The sequence below is a fragment of the Falco peregrinus genome, chromosome Z (assembly GCF_023634155.1).
Source record: "Falco peregrinus isolate bFalPer1 chromosome Z, bFalPer1.pri, whole genome shotgun sequence".
Classification (NCBI taxonomy): domain Eukaryota; kingdom Metazoa; phylum Chordata; class Aves; order Falconiformes; family Falconidae; genus Falco; species Falco peregrinus.
The window spans coordinates 31610351-31634613 of NC_073739.1; the positions used below are offsets into that span (position 1 = coordinate 31610351).

Here is a 24263-nt window from a genome sequence, read left to right on the forward strand (position 1 = left end):
CAGATCCAATTGACTCAAATCCAGGATTCTTGACACAGGAGCTGTTAAAATGCCCACACTCTTTCACCATATCAGACAGACAAGAGTATGTATGGGTGGGTGTGGCAGGGCAGATGTGGAAAATATTTTTATTTCAATTCAACAGCCAACCTTCTAAAAGAACTGGAATGACACAGTGGGTGACTTCTCTTCAAAATAACCCCGGGATCTAAGTATAATTTCTAAACTAGACGAGTATTCTGTTAATTAACAGCTTCCTTTATTTGCTTTGTTATCCAACCTCTAAAATAATTAATATATGAACCCTTATTCAACCTTCAGCTTTTACTAAAGATTAATTTCCTATTAAACAATACTATCTTCTGACTCTCTCCCTCTCCACTACAGCTCAACTATGTGCTAGTATCACTGGAAATGCACTTGTTCTGTTGGAAATACTAGGGGAGACGAGCACAATTTAGTTAAGAAATACTCCTTTTGTTCCTCTTGAATCTAAGATCTTGAAGTTTTAAGGGAAAATCTCACAACTTCAAACAGAAGTGCAGTATGTTGTCTACAAACTTGATGAAGGATCTGACAGAAGTCACAATAACTTATTCAGCCAAAACTCAAAACCACCTTCCTTTTCAAGGTTTGCAGAAATGCATACGCAAGTCTAATACTTTAAACAACTCCTAGCGGCATCAAAAAACAGTACAGCATATTTGTAAGATTGCCTCCCTTTTTTGCAGACACCACCGCAAGACAATTCCACAGCCAGCTCTTGGGAGTCAGCTTTCCAAAAGCAGAACAATTCCTTTTGGGCCAGCTATAAACTGTACTCTTGGGTGTTGAATAACTGGGTTTACTTTCATGTTAGAAATGTGGATTGAAGCAAGATTTATGTATTGCATATTCTGTGACCACTGCTGGTATCTACTGTGAATACATTCTGTATGATTAATTAGCTTGTTAACTCTGGGATATTACTTGATCAGTTACTGCTTTACTAGGGCATGTGCTTAACTCCAAACATTTCAGCTTCACCAAGCTCAGTTTCATTGAGCTCTATGTTCCTATCAGAACTAAGGCAAACAGAAATGGTAAAAAGTAAACACAAGCAAATACACCGAACAAGTTACCTTGTAAGAAGAAACTGGGAATTCTGGATAGTCTGCTGACTGTTTTCTGTGTTAGATGTGTTGGGTGATGTTGTAGATTGTGTCATACTGGTGTTGACATTGATCGTGTTGGTGCGTCTAGTTGCATTGCGTGCAGTTTCCAGCTGTTGTCTCGCTGCCTGTGCATGTTGTCTTTCCAACTGCAGTTGCATCTGCAGCTGCTGTAACTGAGAAGCAGAAGGGCCAGAGGAGTTGAGCTGTCCTCCTGCAGAACGCCTCACGCCTGATAGCTGAGATAAAAGCTCTGCCAGAGAAGAGAGAGTTTCTACAATGAAAGATCTCAAATGCGTTACGCAATAAAATCAATACACCCTGAATTCCAGTGCATCAGTTGCTTTTTTCAAGCAAAAAAACCGAAGAAGAAACAATGCTGAAGAGCCCATGAAGCTCTTGAAAAAAGTCCTAGCATTCAACGTCTCAAAGGATAAGGACAATTAAAGACTAATTTATGCAGAGTTATTCCAAGTAAGAAGTCAAAGTTTAATGCCTGCAAAGTAACAGAAGACCAAATGTACAGGAAAAGCCTGGCAAATGATGTCCTCTGCAGCAATTCTCTGAAACTTCAAGTCAAAATAGCAACTGACTAAGAAACAACTGCATTTTGGCTTTGGATGGTGATTTCATTTTCCTCTCAACAAATGTTCCCTCAAAACACAGGCTTTAACTTCCCAAAATCCCAGAGGGAAGCTGTGCTGCAGCAAAAAGAGAAACATCATACCATTGCTTCAAACATTTGATAACAAATATTTAATTAAGAAAACATATTAAAGTATTGCCTCACATCAAAACCGAAGTGGTCAATAATTTTTGCTGTATTAATTTTTATTTCTGCCAGAAGTACAGGAAGGCTTAGCAATTAAAAAAACTTTGTCCCTAAGTTTTCCAAAGCAGGTGGATGGAATGCTTGCAGCGAGTTTCATCCACAAAGAATTTTTTGAAATAAGTATTAGCAGCAACTTACTGCTCAGTGCATTACTGCTGAATCTCTTGTACACCCTGCATAGATGGTAGTTATAGCACCTGCTTGCTGTAGTTGATGCAAGGGCAGAGGAAGTAGGGGATGATACTGCTCTTGCCCCTCACCTCTAAATTACAAAGTTGTGACAATTTTCCTTCCATTGCATTAACAACATACAATCCTTCTAAATAAGGCTTTCTTTAAGGGAAGACGGCAAAACGCAGCTGTCTTCCATGTCAGGAACTCAGGATGGTCAAGCCATTTTTACCACCACTGATAGCAATGTTAAATAACATAATTCAATTGTACTTACTAGAATACAGGGAGGGAAAAAAAAAAAGTAAAAAAGCAACATGTTACCAATGTCATTTACTTTAGACAGAAAAATTCTAGTGGTCTTTCCTATCTATTACTCCAGTAAAAGGGAAGACATATCAAACTTACAGACAAGATTTAAATGTATTTATTCTCACTGCAAGTTAAAGCATAACTTAAAGCTTTGATTACAGCAAAGCAGTGTTTTGGAAGCAGATGTGAGCTCCAGACAGAATCCTGGTGTAAGAAGCATACCCAGCTCAATGTGCAACTGAACTATAAATGCAAAACCACAGCTTCTAAAAAAAAATAAAATTCAGAAGAACACCATTTAATCCCACACTTAATGCTGCTAAGTGGGAAGGCCTTGTGGGGCTGAAAGCAATTGTTAGCTGGAGACTTTACAAACACCCTCCCTCCTTGAACAAACTCTAGTCCTTTTTAGATTCTCCTGTGACCCCACTTAACTTATTTTCTTCTCTTGATGGAATACTTATTCCCAGCAAATGGAATGAGTTAGATCAGGTACTGGGCCAGCAGAGCACCAGAGCCAGCAGAAGGTGGGCAAGGGGACCATGATTAGGAAAGGCAGTAGAACCACAGCTCTCTTTTCAGGGGCAATGCCTCATTGAACTGGCTGGCTGGTTACCTCCCTCTGAAGAAGTCACAACATGACAGCAGGAAGCTCCAGTTTAAGCATTATGCCTTCTTGGCACCTAAAGCAAAGGTGGATTATGGCAGAAATTCTGAGGTTTCCCTGACACAGTGGCACATTCGAAGGCTACTGTATAAAAACATTTAGATTTCCCCTTAGGTAAAGTTTTATTTGTTTTCAGAACTGTCTTCATTCTCTGGTTTTGGTCTCCTGTAAAAAGAAGGTTTTTTTACATCAAAGCTAAATGTATGCCAAACAAGTTATTCCTGGGAATCCTAAAGACACATCTTCATTATTTTCTGGTGTTGAAAATGAGACACGCTTCTCCTCCCCACAGTGTTTCTAAACTTGACCAAAATACACTGCACATATTGCAACAGTACATTTATATAAGAATTTACAAGTACACAAATAAAATATATCCATGACATTACCAAGTCAGGCTTTCAAACAGCAGCTTGAATGCAAGAGAACATATTTTATATGTCCATTAGTACTCAAACTGAGCTAATTTCATGTTCATTGAGACAGATACTCCTCCATAAACACTTTAATCCACAGGCAAATTAACATGGTATATACTAAAGTAGGTGATGGAAGTTGGACACACTCATGTGCAAAAATACACAATACCCATGCATAGATCAGATTTGGGTATAAGTTTTACACCATCTAGAATTACAAGCAAAAGCTACAGGCAGCAGTTTCAGCTTCAGCATCTCTATGCACAGGCCCTGTGCCAATCCAGCCAAGCACACTGTTCACCTGCGAGCAGCCATCAGCCACACTTGCACAGTGCAGAGTATCTATACATGCACCTTAATAACAACAGAAAGCAGGGCAACTATTATCTTCAATTTTACTTCCTCCATGTAAGAAGGGTAAAATTTGTGGTTATAGCTCTTACCAGCTATAGGATCCATGGCTTCTCTATTGCTTGGAGAATACGAACTCTGAGAAGATGAAAGCCCACCAGGGGAACTGGTAGTAAAGTGCATGTTTGATCTACGTGCACGGGGGCCTCCCAAACCCCGACCTGGGTGGAACATCCTACGTACGTGCCGAACACCGCTGGATTCATCATAACAAGAAGTTAAGAAAACAGAACTGATTGGCATTGAGTATTAAATGACAAGGACATTTGATGGGTAAAACACTCAGATGCACATTGTTCTTCATTCATAAAACAGAGATTAAATGTGATGAAGCAAAGCTAAGGTACACTGTAACTATGGGGCAAATCAGATTTACTGATCTGAATTGAAGATACCAAGTGCTATGTGCACCAAGCTACCTGTATTTCTTCAGATGTTTATGACATCTAAGATCAGGATTAATGTCTTAAGGCTTTTTTAGATCAAAGTTTTCTACTTGGTAATCTGAAAACTCCGACAAAAGCGTGTTCAGCCAAGCTTACTACAGATATAAGGAGTTTACTCTCCCTCCCCAATTCTTATGTTAAGTACTGAAAATAATAAAAAAGTTTATTTCCACTCCTATCAAAAGTACATAATTACTGTATTCCTTCTGACTTTTTTACTTCATGCTTTTATCCAAGAAATTTTGTCACTTGTCCTTAAGAAATTGTACTGTTTCCAGAGTATTCAGTACTTAGTCACACTCCTTTGTTTCACCTTTCCTCTTTTAGCCAAAGAAATGCCACTAATTCCAATTATAACAATGCCTTTCATTTCCCCATTTTCCCCAGCTTCTCCGTATCAGATGCTTCTATTTCAAGTCATACCTTTTATGTATTCTAATTTAAACTAAGAGACAAACAACAAATTATTTAAAGATTACTTTTGTCAGAAAGTTGTTAACATTCATTCCTCCAAGACAGTCCAGATAAGGCTTCCTTTTGTTTTAAAAATCACTATTATAATGCACTAGTGCAAAACGAAACAGCATAGGCTTGAATATTTTCTTTTACTGTTACTAGTCTTTTACCTTAGATCCTCCTATCTCCTACTTTCTTTATTTTTATAATTGTATGCTTACCACTCGTACAGTATCCATTGCTGTGCAAGAGCGAAGTTCAATGTACTTTTCATAAAACACAGTTACAATGTACCTCAGGATGTCATAGAGGTAAAGAACTTAAGACTGAAAGAAATGAATGGACTCCTCATGGCAAGAAAAACTTCTGACTATTACAAAAAAGATGTTACACAACATTTGCCTCTTTCAAACCTATTAGTTATGCTACACTGTAAAACACTTAAAATCTAGGGTGTAAGAGGAAAACCTCCCCTGCACAGAACACACTTCACCTAACACTGCATGCAGCTGTACCTCTGAGCGTGCTAAAACTGGATGCTGCTGGAGACAGGATAGGAAAGGCCAGTATATCTGGGGATTTTTCAAGCACAGTACTGTGGGGTAACTTTCCTAACCACAGTTTTTAATGTGTTTTGAGATAAACATCCTTCCTCAAAGACTAGCTAAGTATGCACCCAAGTCTTACCATCTACTTTGGAGTAAGAAAAACCTTTGTGAACCTTACCTTGGGACAAATAGATAAAATGAATAGCCACGCAGGAACTATTCATACAACTGATGTGAAAAGCTCTATTTAATGAATTTTCAAATATTTTTCTGCTAAAGCAAGGCACTGGGCTTTAAAGAGTTGTCCCCTGACTGCAGGAATAAAGGACACACCTTGCAATGGGTGCAGAAGTTTTATAATGAGAAACACATGCAGCCTTCTGGGGCCACTTAAGGAAAAAAAAAAACCAAACCAAACAAAACCAACAAAACAAAACCCCAAACCAAAATAAACCACACTTGTATAATCAGTACTTGGAAGATGAGGCCACTCCTTGAAACTCTAGAAGACTCAACAATAAAACCTCACAATAAACTGCAACAGTAATCTTCACTCCAGAAAAAGTGCAAGCGGGGAGCCTTCTCTCCATCTCCTTTTTGTCCGTGCAGGTTGTTAGCATGGAGAGTTGTTCTGTACAGCTTTATCTCCATATGAACGTGTTTAGAACAGCCATATAGCAGTATCAGAGAGCAAATTTCTAACAGCTCCCTGACTTGTGACAGTTACTCTTTTCCACGCTGCCAGACCCTGGATGAAAAGGGGCACCTCCTCTTCCTTTTTTCCTATTTTAGACCTAACTGTTGCTAGACATCATGTAGAGTACAATGTGTCACTTCAGAACACGCTTCTCACCAGTTCTGGAGACTTGAGAACACTGATCACTGAAGCAATAGTGTACAAGCAGAAAATTCTACATGCATTGTCTTTAATACTAAATCATGGACAACGTACTATCAAAATATATCCAAGGAAGATCCATCTTGGAATGACTGATGTTGAAACCTTGCTCTGTATTTGAAAAGATTGATTCTTCTAGCTCAAATTAAATACCCAAATTCAAAGTAATTTGGTGGCATCTCTGATATTGGAAGGGAAGAAAAATCTGCAGAAACATGAACTCTAATCAAACGTCTTGTTCATTTCAGTAGGAAACTAATTTCAGTGTGTAAGTGCGAAAATGTAAACCTCCTGGCCTACAGAGCAGTTAAGCCAATGCTGGAGGACCACAGTTTGATCTTTGGTACATTGCTATGTAGTTATTAGTGATGTAAACTTTCATAGAAAAGGCATATGAGGCAGGTGCTATGAAAACCCTCACAACTGGTAGAAAGAGCAGAACTAAACTGATACAAGAAAAATTGCTCAGCTACTCACTTCACCAGTCATCAAGCAACATCTCAGAGCAGTCCAAAGAACAGGAAAGATCCAATGGTCTGGAAGATGCTCTCCCCTCACCAATCTCATCCCACCTCCACCTGAAAGGGAGGATGGCACGACTGCACTGGGGGACACCTGACCATGGATGCCTCAGACCAAGCTCACATGGCCAGAGCTACCACATTCAGCACCTTGTTCCACTCCACAGGGAAAGGCAAAGTAGAGATAACAGCTTTTATCTAACTTTGTAGTGTTGTTTGCTTTATTAGTTACTACTTCACAGAGCCAACACCCAAACTCCTTTGTCCTGATCAAATTATTGTGTAGTAATTAACACACGTATTTAGCCTGTCCTGACCTTAAACTATGGTAATGCTAAAAAACTTAAACGCAATCACACATCAACTGAAATGGAGCCATCTCCTTAAATTCTGCCTGCCTTCTGTTAGCATAAAAAACTCCAGTTGCTAGGGCTTGGATTATTTTTTTTCCCTTTTAAAAAATCTTTAAACAAAAAAAGCCACTATCAAACTAATAATGTAGTCCTTTTGTCTGTTTAAATGAGACACAAAAGAATATTCAGAGAGATTGGTTACTGTAGGGAGGCTACATAGCCTGCATGTCATTAAATAACAGCCCAAACCAAAATATGTTTCATCAGTTAATCTTTGGGAAGGATAAAAAAAATGTAAAAAAAGAAAAATATTCCTAGAACAAGGATAAAAAAACCCCAATAGTTCCAGCTCTTCGGCCATCAAGCTGATTGTTATACAGATTTATCTACAGAAATCTGCATAACCTGCTGCCAAGGTAACCGAAAGACAACATCCCACTTCCCAGGAAATCTGCAAGTTTTCTGAGTTATATTACAAAATATCAGTAACATCAACAAAATTGTATTATTAAAACAAGGTGTTTAAAGTAGTTAAGCAAGTTTAAAATAACTTGTCAAAACCAGCTAAGCTCAAGTAATCCTCAGACCATCACGTTCATGTCGCAAGTACTTACAGCACACTACTGAATCTGGATACACAAAGCAGCATTAAGACTAATGATCACGCAGAATAAACCACACTGCAAGCAGAAAAACCTCTCAAGTGTCAAAATTCTTAAATGTGTTTGCTGTTAGAGAAAAAAGCACTTGGTAGTCAGGTATACCTGCTGTCTATTCACAATCTGGCATTTATCTTTTTTAAACCATCTAATGATATTTTTTTTTTTTGACATACAGACCTTTAGCAAGTTAAGTTCCAGGAAAATCAGAGGTATGACCCTTTGACTACAAAAATCAAAACAAGCAGTCACGGCTACTAAATGCAACAGTCTAGCCCCTTTGCCTCAGTGTGGAAAGGATATTAAATCTCTAGGAGCTCTGTGTTCCAGTGTAAGATGAGCTGCAAAGTCATCTGTGACATGATTCGGATCCCCTCCAGGTAACGCAGCACATATTGGACAAATCTGAAATGACAAAGCAAGAAAAAAACCCAACTTTATATACACAAACAGAACTCATATCATTGAGTCAATCATTAGACATTGATTCTTATGCTTTAAAAATCACATTCTAGGTATTCACAAACACCTAGATAGCAACATATTCAAAAAACCCAGAAAAGGTATTCAAGTGCAGACATTAATTTAGACATCTACTACTTTATGATTTTCAGAACACTGTGGAAACCAGAGCTAGAATTTTCAAATTCAGTTTGCAATGTCTTTGTATGCCAACTCTGCCACAGACAGTAGAAGTAGAGTCTGATTATACAGCATTACTATTAGCCTGCTTGAACCTAATCCCAGCAGAGGAATCAGAATGAAATCACACGGTAAGTATTTGCTGAACTATCAAACTTCAACCACCCATTGAATGATGTACCACTTATCTATAGGATGATGTACTTATGTTTATCTAAAAGTTGGGAAAGATGTATTAATTGCTAAGTCCTTGGATTTGTCATCTTTGAAAAGGCTACCTGGTCCTAAGTTCCTGTTTATACAACGTGGCAAAGACAAGGACTTAAATCATGGTCACTAGTTTAGTGAGATATGTAAATGAGTTCCTGGAATTGTAATGAATATGTAAACAATTTCCTGGAAAGTTAATGAATAGGTATGAGTAGCTTGTATAAAGAGGGGGCTGAAAGGTTCCCTCGGTGGAGCGATCCCGCATGCACCCAGCGCTGCCGAATAAAGATAACCTCCGCTCACTCAAATACTGGGGACCGATTCTTCAATCACCATCCAGGCAGTTAGGTGTAACTACAGGTTTGGCAGAGAAGGGCTGATCTCTATATCCCTACACAACAGTATTTTGGGAGAAGACCCTGTCATCTGCCTTTGGGTTTTTGTTTTTTTGTTTAAACCAAAACACATGTTAACTAGGTAGACAACCAGTGCCATTACCATTACCAAAATTATGACTTGTTTCTTGAATGACTCCATGAACAGCTTGAGAAGCCCCTTCCATTTTTCTTCACAGTAGCTTTGCAGACTGATTTTAGAATTTTACAGATGGCAGACAAAAAAAAACCCAAAACAATCCATTCCACAAAATTCTCCCCCCAAATGCTACGTGCTCAAATTAACAGCACTTTTACAGTTAAATGCAGCTGTTGTCTATGAATCTATCTCTCTGTTCCTCAGAGTCAAATAGTCTTGACTTTATGGAGCAACTCGGGCTGCAACATAAAGCTCAGGTTCCCAGTGTTCCTCATGCATATACTCAAAGTTGTTGACAGCAGATCTCAAGAGACCACGGGTGTTAAGAACATCTATGTAATAAGGACCCACATCTGTCTTACTCTTTTGGAGCAGAGGACAACGTCTTGAAATAAGTTTACTGTAAAACCTCAGCTGCTTTTGACAGCAGCTACTGTATCTTTAGTGCCACTTCAATTTTAGCAGTCAGGTCTAAGCAGAAAAGCAGGTATTTTAAAAGTTTTTTGCTACAACCTCCTTCCCCTTTACCTTCAATGTTCAGCATTTTTCTTCACAGAGTTCCTCCTCCTCTTCCCAGATTTTTCACCACTACAGAAGCCATAAGAGCAGACATGCCAGAGAGCAAAGGCAACTTCTATAATAATACCCAACTATGCCAGTATATCATACAGCTACCCAGTAGGGACACAGGAATGGAGGTATGTTTGACAGATAGTTCTAAAGTCATTAAACTTATAAATAAGCTGCTTAATCTTCAGGAATGTGTTTCATACCAACAGGAGACAACACTTTCAAAGCAACCTTTTTTCATTAAGCTACTCTGAGGAAGTGGAACCGCAACGTAAGAACAACACGCTTCTGGAAGTCGCCACAGAAAGTTCTTTTACTAACAGGACAAAGGTGCTATGAACTGTGCATATTTGCCTGAAAAAGAGATACAGTTCTCAGAACAAACATCAGCTAAGAAAAAAGTTATAAGGAACAATGAGAAGGAGAAGGGAATTAAGTATTCTAACCCAAATTTTAAACATGAGCTGAACTTCCAAGAATTCTCTTAAACATGAACTAAATTTCCAAGAACTCTCTGGGAAAAGTTACTGAAGCACTGTTGCACATGAACAAAAATTTGATTACACATAACCTCTAGCAAAATCACAACAAAGACTGCAGCATCACTGGTTAAGTGTGACACTGCTAAAAATCATTGTTCATAGAACACACATGAGTAAATGATGCAGATGAAAGGAAAACACTGTCAGAAGTTTCTCTTGAAGCTACAATCATTTGTGTTAAGAAACCACGTTACCCTCAATAATGTCTGAGAGACAATTGCGATGTCTTAAGTCAATCATTCACACAGAATACCCAACCAGATTCCAGAAGTGTGACTATATTACCACAGTAATATAACCAGACTGTCTCAGATTGTCTATTTCGTTACCGCAAGAAAAACTTCTCAATTTTACCAGCAACATATCAAGAACCTAGCCCTTACAGCCTAGTTACTGCCTTGCTAGACATGAGAAAGTGGCTGCAGGGCAATGTAATACTACTGAATTTGCGTCTCTGCTCTGAAATGACATTCAAAGATGGCATTTGATGAAGTTTCCTAAAATGTTTGTATTTACAATGCTAGCAGACTTCTAGTTGAATGCTGCATTTTACTTGGAACCATTGACTGACTTGAAATCCAATGCCAACAATAACAATCATCATGCTGACAGCCTGATTATTCTGTGCTTGCCTTGTAAATCTTACCATTACCCTTGGACATTTACTTGTGAAGAAATACTGGTAATTACTGTGGCTTTAATATTCACCAAAATTGTACGATTTATTCTTTTTAGTGTGTAACCTTAGAGACTTAATCAATCACAAAACTTGAGACTACTCCCACAGACACCGGTATAACTCTCTATTAAATTGCCCAGAACTAAAACCAATCACCTCTGAAGAAATACCATCAAACTCTCCTCATGGAGCTCCTCTCCAGTACCTCAACAGGCTGGTGCCTCTCCAAAGTACCCGTACACTAATGCACATTCAGGATGTGAAAGTCAAAGGCAGCTTTGGCTGCAGTGACCTTAAGAAGGTGGAGTTCAGCATCCTGAAGGCAGGGAGGAAGATGAAAAACAAGCTCATAACCTTGTCCTTCAGATGAGCAGACTCTGACTGCTTCGAATTCCTCCTTGCAGGAGGCCTGTGCGATAAGGCTCTGGAGGGTGGAGGGGCTCCAAGAAAGCTTGTTAATATTCAAGGATCTTCCCCTCCAAGCTTAAAAGTGTCCCATCCCAATGAATATGAAGTCAGTCAAAAATATCAGGAGGCCTACATGAATGAAAAACAATCTCCTGGCCAAGCTCAAACACAAAATGGTAGCATACAGAGGTAACCCTGGAGGAATACAGAAACATTATCTGAGCATCCTAGGACAAAGTAAGGAAAGCTAAAGCCCAAATGGAATTGAATCTGGTGAGCAATGTCAAAGGCCGCAAGAAGGGCTTCTAGAGCACACAGACAACAAAAAGACAACTAGGGAAAATGTGGGCTCATTGCTCAAAAGACAGAGGACCTGGTTACACAGAAGAGACTGAAGGAGTAAATGCCTCCTTTGCCTCAGTCTTTACTAGCAAGACCAGCCTTCAGGAATTTCTTCAGAGACCAGGGGAAAGTCTGGAGCAAGGAAGAGATTGCCCTGGTGGAAGAGGATTAGGTTAGGGAATACTTAACTGAACCGGCCATATTCAAGTCCATGGGCTGTGATGGGATGCGCCCACAAGTTGCTGAGGGACTTGGCAGATGCCATTGCAAGGCTGCTCTCAACAATTTTTAATCCATCGTGGTGACTGGGAGAAGTGCCTGAGGACTGCAGTAAAGCAAATGTTACTCCCATCTCTAAGAAGGGTAAGAAGGAGGACCTGGAGAACTACAGGGTGGTCAGCTCACCTCAATCCCAGGGAAGGTGATGGAGCAGCTAATCCTGGACACCATTTCCAGGCACATCCAGAGAGAAGAAAATCAGCAAGAGCTGTCAGCATGGCTTCACAGAGAGGAAGTCACGCATGCATGACCAACTATGATTGCTCTGGTATACAACTGGAGAGCAGTGTATATTGTCTACCTGGACTTCAGTAAGGCCTCTGACACTGTCTCCCATAGGATCCTCATAAACAAGCTATCGATGCACAGGCTGGATAAGCAGCAAGGTGGAGTGAAAACAGGCTTAATAGATGGCTCAGAGGGTGGTGACCAGTGGGAATTTTGCTGATGACAAAACTGGGAAGGGTGGCTGATATGCCAGAGCGCCATACTGCCATTCAGAGGCTCCCCAACAAGCTGGAGAAATGGACCAGCAGGAACCTCATGAAGTTCAACTGGGGCAAGTGTAAAGTTCTGCACCTGGGCAGGAACTACATCAGGCACCAGCACACACCAGAGGCCACCCGGCTGGAAAGCAGCTCTGCAGAAAAAGGCCTGGGGGTCCTAGCGGACCATGAGCTAGCAATGTGCCCCTGTGGCAAAGAAAGCTAATGGTGTTCTGGGCTGCTCTAGTAACAGTGTTGCCAGCAGGTCAAGGGTGATGGTCCTTTGCCTCTATCCAGCACTCGTGAGGCCACACCTGGAGTATTATCCCCACTTCTGGGCTCTGCACACAGGACAAGCATATACTGGAGAGAGTTCAGCAAAGGGTTACAAAGATGATTACAGGACTGGAGCATTTCTCCTATAAAGAAAAGCCAAGAGAGCTGAGACTGTTCAGCCTGGAGAAGGGCAGACTAGGGGGAAATTATGAATATAAGTACCTGAAGGAAGGGTGAAAGAAGGACAGAGCCAGGCTTTTATTCAGTGGTGCCCAGTAACAGGACCAGAGGCAGTGGGCACAAGTTGAAACACAGGAGACTCCTCATGAACATTAGGGAACATTTTTTTCACTGTGAGGGTGATGAGCACTGAGACACAGGTTGTCCAGAGAGGCTGTGGAATCTCTACCCCCTCAGAGACATTACAAAGGTGCCTGAATATGGTCCTGGGCAACCAGCTGTAGGCAGCCTTGCTTGAGCAGAGAGCTGGACAAGATGACCTCCAGAGGTCCCTTCCAACCTCAGTCTGTGATTCCTGTCCACAAGTACCTAACACTGCTGTACATACCAGTGCCAAATACCTGAGAAAAATCAGCAGAAACTAAACTTATCTGAACCACTGTGAAGAAAAAAAAAAGGCAAAATTCAACAGACCAAAAATACTTTGACTTATTCTTTGAAAAACAGGGAGGGAGCTGTAAAAATAAAAAAAGTGATTCCATCCCTGTAAACTTCCCTTGAAGACCTACAAATAAATACATAAAATAAAACAACTTTGGAAGGACAAAGATGCTACAAAGACTGCAATCTCAGTATCTAAACAGAAATAATTGCTTCGAAACCTAGGAACACAAACATTTAGAATCTAATATTTGCCTCTTCAGTAATGTTGTAGCCTTTCACTACATACAGTGAGACTGCAGTACCCAAGCAGTTCTACGTGCAGGCACACTAATCACAAAAGCTAGATTCAAAACTTACCAGAATCATACAATCATATTCAAGGATTAAAAGTATTGTCCTTTATCACTGCTTGGAACAAAGATGTAACAGAATTACAGGCTGACTCATAAAAAGGAAAGCTTTTTTTTTTTTTTTCTTCAACACATACAACTCTTCCAGGAATCGGTGGAGTAGCAGGTGTCTAGAATCACAAATTTAGGCTTTATGTACTGAGTTCCAGAAGTCACAGCTGCAAACAAGGATGTGTCAAATCAAAAAACCTGGAAACTTAACATTCTGTGTCAGGAACATATCACTGACATCAAGTGGTGCAAATCAGAACTGCAATACTAAGCCACCAAAGGAAGTCAACCAAAGAGAACTTTCAATGGTTGATGCTACGTTTGGAAGTTGCACAGTTAAATTAAAACACAAGGAGATGATAAAAATTGCAGTGTGTCACTAAATTATAATCCCACAGTGCAACTGATTGTGACATACACTGTTTCACTTTGCATTTTTTTAAGAAGGATCAGAGCACCTTGGAGTCTCAAAAAGGTGGATGTAGTGGAATGAAGCTGGGTTAATTATCATTGATAATACACAACTGTGGGTTGGCTTCAGAGGCGGCAGGTTGGCCAATGCAGATAAGGCGCAGCGGTGGCTGGTTAAGTGGTTGAGTGTCAATGAAGAGAGAGCAGGCAAGGAAGAAGTAGAGAGAGAACACATCCTGCCTCTACAGGGTGTGAGGAGAAGGCAGCAGAGGGACTGTATGAAGAGTATGCTGGTATAAGGTGGTGAAAGACCTTGTTGCAGCTTGATAGTCTAGAGAGTGCTGCAACAGGTGGAGAAACCACCCCCATCACTCGTTCACACAAGATCCTTAATAGGCCTGGAAACCAAAGGTTCATTTTCTTCCACAGAATCCCCTGGAAGTTAAGAAAACTAGAAGATCAGAACAGAGAACCTATTTATAAGTCATTTCTTCACAATGTATTAGTGATGAGTAATCCACTTCAAGCATTCACATTTTTCTAGGAATCTCCTGGTACAACAGTTAACCAGAAAAAGAACACCTGGATGCTGTTCTGCTAACCTAGTTTCTCCTACCCCCAAAGACACTCAGGATAGCAGGAGCTAACACCTCAGATAAGCGTCAAGAGAAATACTTTAAAGAAGTGCATTTTTAACCCTGTGAAGTGTCCTACTGCTTAGGGATGGGAGAAACCCCTCTGCTTTAACAGTAATAGTTTCAAAGAATGACAACTTCCACTGCATAAGTACACCAGGTCCATTACAAAAGCTCTCCGAAAACCACACCAATCTGCCTGCATGTCTTCCTTTCTTAGAGTTACAAAAGATTGTCACAGCTATAAGCTTCTAGGACAATTACATACTGGTAGTGAAAAGGGAGACATAGCTACACAGAATAACCATGAAAACATTCTAAGTTTTGCCTTACAGGATAATAAACTCCTAAACATGACAGCCTTTACATCAGGACAACCAAACAGCAAGCAAGCTCATTTATATTATAATACCCATGAAACACAGAAGAATTTTCAAGTCACCATCAAATGTAGGTACATCTCACAAAGCATTTAAATGAACTCATGCTTCAATAAAGTAAAAGAACAGGAGGATACCGATTTTCTAGAAGAAAGATTCTTTTTAACATATTTTTACCACAGCTGAAAGCCAATTCTGAAGTTTCTTACCACTTCTGTTGATGTCTCTGCATGCTCAGAAGTAACATGGTCTTGAAGAGATGTTTCCGTGTAACCCATTTTCCCACAATAAGGACAAGTGAAAGACTGTGGCTGCTCTACAGAGAAAGCTTCTCCACCATAGTACAAATCTGGAACAAAAAGTGTTTAAGTAGAGGTTACTTCAAAGCAGTATCATTGTTTATTTTGTTCAGGTAAACCTCTTTTTAAGTATACTTCAGTGTAATCACTGCCAAATTAATCATCTGGTATTTAACTGAAATGGCTATTTCAATCTTGTATGTAGGCCATATGCTGATATCCAAGAAAAGTTCAATTACTGATGACAAAACCCAGACAAGACTACATTTCATTTCCATTAGCAAACATAACACAGCTTTCTATTATTCAGTAGAAGCGAAGACTCCTATGATGATGATGCTGGTACTGCCAAACCTTCACTTTTCTGCCACCTTATCCCATGTACAGGGTCATCTGCAGTATTTTTCAATCATAAGATGACTGTTCAAAAGCTGAACTCTCAACAGTACCTCAAAAATACAGATTTATATTTAGAAATCCTTAGTGATATCATATGTCAATCTTCATGCCATAGCTGAATCAATCCTTAGCAATAAGTGGTTTTAGAAACGTCTCAAATATATAATGTAGAAGATTGATAGTGAAAAGGTATCTAATTAACTGTTACATACTGGTTGCAACTGTTAGGTGTGTTGGATGTAAGCACTTTTGCATTGCTGATGAAAAGCAGGCACTTTTAAGTTGCCAGCACAGAAGTTCCCCAAACTTAACACAAAAATTTATCACACCATGCAAGAAAAGCATGCTTTTCTCTCTCCTCCTCTGCAGGTACTATGTATTCTACATGAAACATGAATGAACTTCACATCAAGATAAAAAGTGTGACTTTCTTCAGCAAGTAATTTAAAATCTTTTCACTGGCATTTTTTCTAGGACTCACTGATAGGGAACTGAAAAATATTTTCATAGAATTATGACTATTCTGCTATAAATTAAAATCTGGACAAGTCTGAACAGATACTAGACCTCATATTCTGCACCGCAGGGCAATATCTATCTATCTAATGTGTTAGGAATATGTCCTTCTGACAGTTTTAGTCACAGCTTCCTAAGGTTCAGGACATCTGCTACTGACCTGTCTTCAGGACATGACTAGGAAGAACAGAACATTTTTGTTTCTGCAGCTTTATAAAAGATGAAACTTTAGCTAAAGATGTACATATCTATAATCCACTATATTAACAGAGAGTATTTTACATGTAACTAGATATTGAGGGTTAAGACTCCCCAAGAGTATACCGGAAATGAACTTCTTATGAACATGCTAGTACACAGAGTTAAAGACACAGAAGAACCTGACTGAATACACAGCAGAATAAAGTTTACGTTCAGTAAGTCCCCGTTCCCCTTTATTTAGAAACTGCTTCCAGAGAATTGAAATGCCGGAGGATGAAAGATACCCCTTTAAAAACCACGCTAAGGAATGCCCAAGTAGACAGACAGCCTTACCAAAGAAGAAACACTACCTGACACACTGAACATTTTAACTCGTTCATCAACTTAACTATCACACTAAACTTGGTGAGTACCATCCTGAATCTAGGTTCATTTATTCACATACATATGAGGAAAACATTATGTCCAACTATACAAAGTAAAAGGTTACCAGCCTGCCAATTAAGTCTTAGTTCTCCAAATTAGCATTTGAGGCTCCATTGAATGTTTTATACAATAAGGCACAGAAGTAATTTTCCATTAGAGAATAGAATTGTGTACCAGATATCACTAAAACTGAAAACTATACAGACTGAAAGTCAGCATGAAAGTAGGTTGGAAGACATGCCCAGATTAGATCATGATCTCCCAACCTGAAAGTCATTTATATAGTACTGACACAAACAGATACCTGGAATCATTATTAGAGGGAAATCCCAAAGGTCTTTGCACAACAGGCATTAGGACTCACTTCTGAATGCATCTGAGTCACCCAACACATGAACAATAGGCATTTCCTTGACAGGTTGTCAGGCATTCAGCTGGCATCCTAACAAGACGTGTGGTACATCTTACTGCAAAACATACGTCCGTATCTGATCCTCTGCAAATCCACAGGAAGAACCAGTGAAGCTATTAAAAGGAAGGTCTACCTTCCCACATTCGTGGGAGAGGCCACTGGTCAACACTTAAATATGCCACATTCAGCTGAAGACAACAACACTACCAGACTAGAAAAAAACCTTCTTAGAAACTCTTAAATCTGCTTGTTTGTTTTATAAGCTAAGTATCAACCAGCTTTAGAGTACTCAGAATGCTCAGACCCAGGAAAACCAGCAAATTCCACCACATCAAAGCTTTTAAAACTATCTGTCGCTGTCCATTTCTCACAGTAAGCTTATGTTTATTCCATATGAGTAGACTGATATTACAATTACTCTGGCAGGTGTCCAGAACACCTGGGTCTGAGGTAGGATTACACCATTAGCACTCAGAATTCTGACAGTCCCTACGTACAGGTGTTAAGCAACATCATCCTACAGGATGAACCAATTAGATTTACTTACATGCACAACTATCTTCTGAGTTGAATAGCTTCTCTAAAATTCAGCACACATTTTGCAGGTGTTGACCAGTCTTGTTTCCAAGTCTTCCCCTTCTCCTCTTATTTACATGACATGCAATAAAGACTTATATAAAAGTTAACCTACTCCAAGTTTGAGGTTATGGAGACTGTTTCAGATATAACACAGAGAGACTGACATAATTCACATAACTTCAAGATTTTGCAGCTCCTAACCATTGCCACTTCAGTACGTATTTCACTAAGTAGTACTCCTCTGGAAGTTTCTCCAAGAATCAGACTCCTATTCTGATGAAGCCAAAAACCTGAGCGGGGGTAAAAAAATTACAGTGATGTAGCATACTCAAATACAAAGAATTTGCGTATGTCATGGTTTCAAATGAGGAAAGCATGAACAAGGTTTACATGGAACAAAGTTCAAAGCAGTTGAACAGTCCCTGAATGGAACAGCCATGCAGACTTGGGAACAGATACTATTTCAGAAAAATACATCTGCAAGGCAAAGGATTCAAAACGATTGTTGTCTAGAACAGATAAATGCAAAATGTTCCAACGAAGATGGATGAAAGAATTCTCCTTGAAAAAAATCCTCCTCTAGAAAAATTCTAATTAAAGCAGCTCAATACACAAGTTGTTACAGTACATGGCAAGAAGGAAAGCTTTAAAAGCATTCTTACTTCTAACAGTGTCATTGCACAGAGGAAATGAAAACTTCAGTTCTCATTTTTTCAGTGTCCTAACGATAGAACAGAGTTGGAACTTAACTAAAGATTCTAGGAACAAAATAAGATGGAAACACTATATTGTTCTCTGAAACTGAACTAGAACTTCTGCAAAAAAATAATGCAAACCTGTACCAACAGCAAAAATGCCAGTCACAAATACATCAAAAGCTAATGACAGTTTGTTTAGTTGATCCTCTGATTTCCTTCAAGCTTTCATATGATGCTCATGATGATGATTAAATGCCTATTTACTGATTGGAAAGCTGAAATTCTCCATCACTGCAAATATACATATACATACGCAAAAACACCAAGACAAATTTTCCTTTGAGGACTCTTTCTAGCTGAACAGACTAATTTCTGGCAATTTTCCAATCCTGGCATTTTACATACTGACGTGGATAAAACAAGGTGATCACTCAAAGGGGCAAGCGAATGAAAACAGGGGTAAGTCATCTTATTCTTTACAGGATTTCCATACAAAAGTAACTTCTGCATCTACTATCTAAAAAGAAAAAAACCCACTCCTCAGTTATCTGATCATCTAAAACCCTTTACCTACAAACTTCACTACTTCATGAATGTAAGTATTTTCAAGTAAGGCAGAAGTACCAACTTCCAACTTCACAGCTGAGCAAACAGCACAAGGCCACAACTGATCTGCAGAGAGTGGTAAACAGATTAGCACACAGGTAAAAATATCTTTTCAGTCCAGCTGTCAAAATTCCAGCAGTACACACTGTTCTATCACAGAGGGGAAAGATTTGATGAGTACTGTCAAATCCTGTCTCTCACCCCTGCTTTTGAATAACATGAAACAACCCATTTATTAATTTAAAAAATTAAACATCTGAGTTCTTTCCAGCCTCCTGATTATCCTGCTGCATGCTCTCTCACACATACTTCCTTCTCCTTCTTTCTCATAATACAGAGCAAACATACTTGCACATGCAAAATAACAGTCTTCCTCTGGAAAAAAAAAGTAACTAAAAAATGCACCTGCCAGAAGTGAAATAAGTCACTGGCAAATCCAAGTATTTTTCCTTTGGAAGTTTCTACCTCCATTCTTCCTCCTCAACTTTAATCTTTCTCCACCTCTTATAATCAAAACCTGTCCCGCTTCTAACCTGAAACACAGGTCAACAGGTAAGTTTTCTTTTAAACTGTAACATAAACTAAAAAGAAAGAAAAAAGTTGGTAATTAAGTGACATCATGAACCCTTCTGTCTAATTTTAGCACTGAAGTTACAGAATGGATATTTCTCCACCTGAGAAATTCTTTTGCAAGAACATAAAAAATCCTAAAGGTTATGAATAGTCATGTTACTGACTTCCATTTGCTAAGGAAGACCCTAAGAATTAGAGGTAGTATGGGAAAAAATTAAGAGGCCATGCCTCCATGGCTGCAGAAGCAAGGCAACCTACAAACGTATTACTGTTTTCATTTACAGTTGTATTACCGTTACGATGCAACTGGCCCGTGACCAAAGAATTATCCTTTCTGATCACAAATAAATCATTCAGATAATGTATTTCAGTTCTTTCCGAATACCTTTCCACACAAAAGCAGGAGTCCATAACTCTTAACTCCTCTGGACCTGTAAAGCCCTCTTTTCAAAGTAGCTAAGAAGACAAAGTTGCTTAGTAAAAAAGAAAAATAGAGTAAATCTCATCCCTCTTGCTTATGAATTAGGGGAAGAACACAAAAAAGTAGAAGGATCAGGATACCATCTAAAGTGGACTCAGCAACAGTTTCTGAAGTTAGATTTCAAGCTCAAGTGTTTAGACACAACAGCTTTTCTTAAAAAAAACAACACAACCTGCCCCAGCTCCCCAAATTTTATGTGAAATCTCAACAAAATATATGAGCAGGTTTGCTTTCTTATCCACCTATAGGGACACACTGCTTGTATTTAATGTTTAAATTTAACTCACACATTCCTGAACTTGGCAGGAGGTTAGCAATGGGACAGAAGTACAGTAGGATTCCTTAGATAAAAATCAAACTTTCAAAGAGATTGTTCAGGACTTTTATTTTCTAACAGCTTGTCCTTGATTTCTGTTAAGACATATTTCTTTACAAGGGTACACAGCAGTCAGGAATTTTAGTTTCACTTTTCTTCTTAAAAGTGCTGTAATTTTAATTTGATATATATATAGAGAGAGAGATTTAAAAATGTTGGTATTATACAAGTTCTATTATTTTGATTTTTCCCCCCGATGTTTGAAGAAACTAAGTGGTGGCAACACACAACGTTTTACAAATTATATATATTCCTGTATTAGTGATCAAGCAGCTGTATTATTCAAAATGGTATTACCCTTAAAACTGGTATTATTTCTGTTTTGCTGCAGATTATCTGAATGAAAAAATTCTAAAACATGCTATATACTTTACTATAAATAAATGACATTCGTCTATGTCCTATTTATAAACATCTGCATAAAGGAATGGGCCAACAAGAGTTTTATGAAATTCAGCCCAGCCCTGCCCCAAGCAGGTGTGCATGCAGCAGCTCTGAGGAGATGCTGCTGGGTGCGGGAAGAGGGGACAGCGAGCTCAGCTGGGGCCAGCCATGTGCCTACAGCAATGAGTAAGGGTGATCCCCTCAGCTCAGCACCCAGCAGCCTCCTCCAGGCACTGCATCTCCTTTGGCACCTCCTAGTACAGGGGAAACATCAAGCTGAGGTGAGCTCAGCAGGCGGCCATTAAGATGGCAAGGGCTGGAGCACCCGACCTGTGAGGAGGCTGCAGGGCCAGCGCTGGTTCAGCCTGGAGGGGACAGCTTTGAGTCACCTCGTGGCTGCCCCCACGCCTACAGAGGGCGAGGACTATCAAGGAGACATAGCCAGGCTCTTCACAGTACTGCAGTACTGGAGGACAAGGGAATATAAGGAGAAACATTTTCCCTGACACAGACGGGCAGTAGAACAGGATAACCAAGCACTCCCTGTGCAACTCCCGTTCCTGCAGGTTTTCCAGACCCAAGTGGGCAAAGCCCTAATTAGCCTGGTCTGACCTGACAGCTGGGAGCAGAAGGTTGAACCAGAGACCTCCAGATATCCCTTCCAACCAGAATTACACTTACAGCTGACCCTATGAAACAAAGACACACAGTGATATAGCTGTAATGCTCATCTAGACTCTAATATTCTGTAATCACCAGCATTGTTCTGCTTTACAGACGGGAAAGACCTGCTCCCCACAGGTGAGATCTCTACTTGCCTCACCTGGAACCCTCCCCTTTCACTACAAAGGCATGCAAGAGCCATGTCTGCTAGAGTAAAATGCCAGCTTGGTTGAACCTGGAAACAGCTGCTCATTCCTTCCAGTCAGAGCATCACTATCACAGTCTTTCAGCAAGTTTCCAATACAGCTATGCCTAGAATAAAGAAACAGCATGCCCTCCATTTTTCTTCATAGTTTCATTAGCTGCCAGTCTCGCCATTCAACCTCAGAGACGCATAGTGCTGGGCCAACTGCCTGGGTGTCAGACAGGCTGCCTGGGTGGACAGTGATTATTATGGCTGGTATTCAGTTGTTTGCCCAGCAGCAGCTGGGTGTTTCCTTTTCCCGGCAGGCATCAGGGCCCCGAGCTGACAAATCAGCCTTAGCTGCCTTGACCAGCCTCAAGCCAGACCTCCACACGCCCTTTGCCCATGGGCTAAATCTAAGGCCTGACCATCTGGCCATGCAGATGCTGCAGCTGCACCCAGCCCTCCTCCTGCCATAGAAGTATCTCCTGCCTGCACCCCAGCGCTGACCTGTCACACTGGCTTTGCCCAGGACTGTCAATGGGACCTGCTCCTGTTACTAGCCTTGCCCTGCACACAGTCAGTGAGGACGCTGCCCCTGCCTGTGCTCTGCTCACCCCCAGCTCCTGGTTTGTTATGCCTTGTGAAGCAGCCCTGGTCTTGCTGCTCCTCACAAATAAAGAACCACATGCTGAAGCCATGAATGAGCACAGATGCTAATGAAGATGAGAGAGGATGTGCATCCTCTTTGCCAGTACTGAGCAGTCTCACAGCAGCACCTGCTGCTGCTGCTCAAAGGCTGGGTCAACTAGCTGGGGAGTAGCTCTGCTGACAAGGATTGGGAGATCCCAGTGGACAGCAAACCAAACGTGACTCAGCATTGTATCCCTGTATCACTGAAGGCAAACAATGACATGGGCTAGATCAGCAAGAAAAAGGCCATCAAAACAAGAGATGCAATTATCCTACCTTACGTGGCACTTAGGCAACATCCTACATCACTAGGAAGTGACTGAAGGCTTCATTACTTCTATGCCACTTAGTTTTACATTGTGAATCTTCCCCTGTATTATTTTCTTTTAACCCATTAATATCTGCCTCCTGGGTTGTTTTTCATATTCAGTAGTACCGCTATACTGACGACTATGAAATAGGTCATTCTAGATTAGTTCTAACGTTCATTATTGATTTTCTAATCAAACGTAACATTCCTTAGTTCCTAGGTTTTTGGATGTTCCTAAGTCACATGATCTTAGCTACACAAGGCCCTCTGAAAAGCAACTGTAGCTTGTCTAAGCATCTGTACAATATTGTACAGGAACACCCCTTTATGTTTTAACATTCTACAGAAAACTATAAAATAAAAACATCTGAATGACATCACAGGCCTTCCTGAGCCCTAAGGAATATGTTTATTCATAAGTATTCCCCAATTCATTCTCCAGTGTATAAGCTTACAAAGTCACTAACACTCGGATGCCACCAACCTTTGCCAGTGATGATTTGCTCTTTCCCATTCCTATTCTACAGTGTTAATCAAACTAGAAGTCTTGCTGCAGAGCTGACCTGCAGTACTGGTTTTTTCCCCCCAGCTCTGGTTCTGTGGAAGCAATGCTCAGATATCAAGCCATAAGAAATTTCTAGAGCCTGTTCTCTTATTCTTGTTATTTAAAGAAGCTACAGTACTGTAAACACCAACCAATGCAGAAGCAGCCTATTAACAATCTCAATACTTCACTGTAAACCTTCTTCCACCTCAACCTCTGTATTCTTCAAGTAGACTGAAAGAGCAAAAAAATAACCCCTCTCTGCCCCCACAACATACACAAATATGTTACCCACGTGTAACATCCAAGAATAACTGTTGTCAAGGGGCTAACAAGTTCGAACTGTGCCTCTCAGTGACCAGAATCCTGAATTAATATACTGTACACACAGAATTTTACCTCATTAGTGAGACCAAAAAAAGAGAAACCCGAGAAGAAACATATGTAAGCTACAACTGTGGCATGCATTTTTGATAATGCACTAAATAATGTCCTTCCAAACCCTGGATTCCAAGGGCCTGGATTTCTGAAGTCATGACCAGGCAGTCTCAGGGCAAGTGGAGGCCTGAGAATTAAAAGAAAATGAAAGACATCTTCATTCAAAGGCTGTTTTGAGAAACCAACTGCATGTTTCTATATATAGCTGTTGTCTTACCT

The 24263-nt window shown here is 40.0% G+C and overlaps 1 protein-coding gene across 3 annotated transcripts in view; it reads right to left on the minus strand.

The window, feature by feature from the left end:
* Positions 1-24263, minus strand: part of LOC101912904 (E3 ubiquitin-protein ligase KCMF1) — a 54416-nt gene that overhangs the window by 1195 nt on the left and 28958 nt on the right. For all 3 annotated transcript variants that reach the window (XM_055790850.1, XM_055790851.1, XM_055790852.1), the window contains 4 exons: positions 15472-15611; positions 8148-8249; positions 3996-4170; positions 1122-1404 (listed from right to left, as the gene is read on the minus strand). In XM_055790850.1, coding sequence (XP_055646825.1) covers positions 1122-1404; positions 3996-4170; positions 8148-8249; positions 15472-15611 — 700 coding nt within the window. The remainder of the gene's footprint in view (positions 1-1121; positions 1405-3995; positions 4171-8147; positions 8250-15471; positions 15612-24263) is intronic.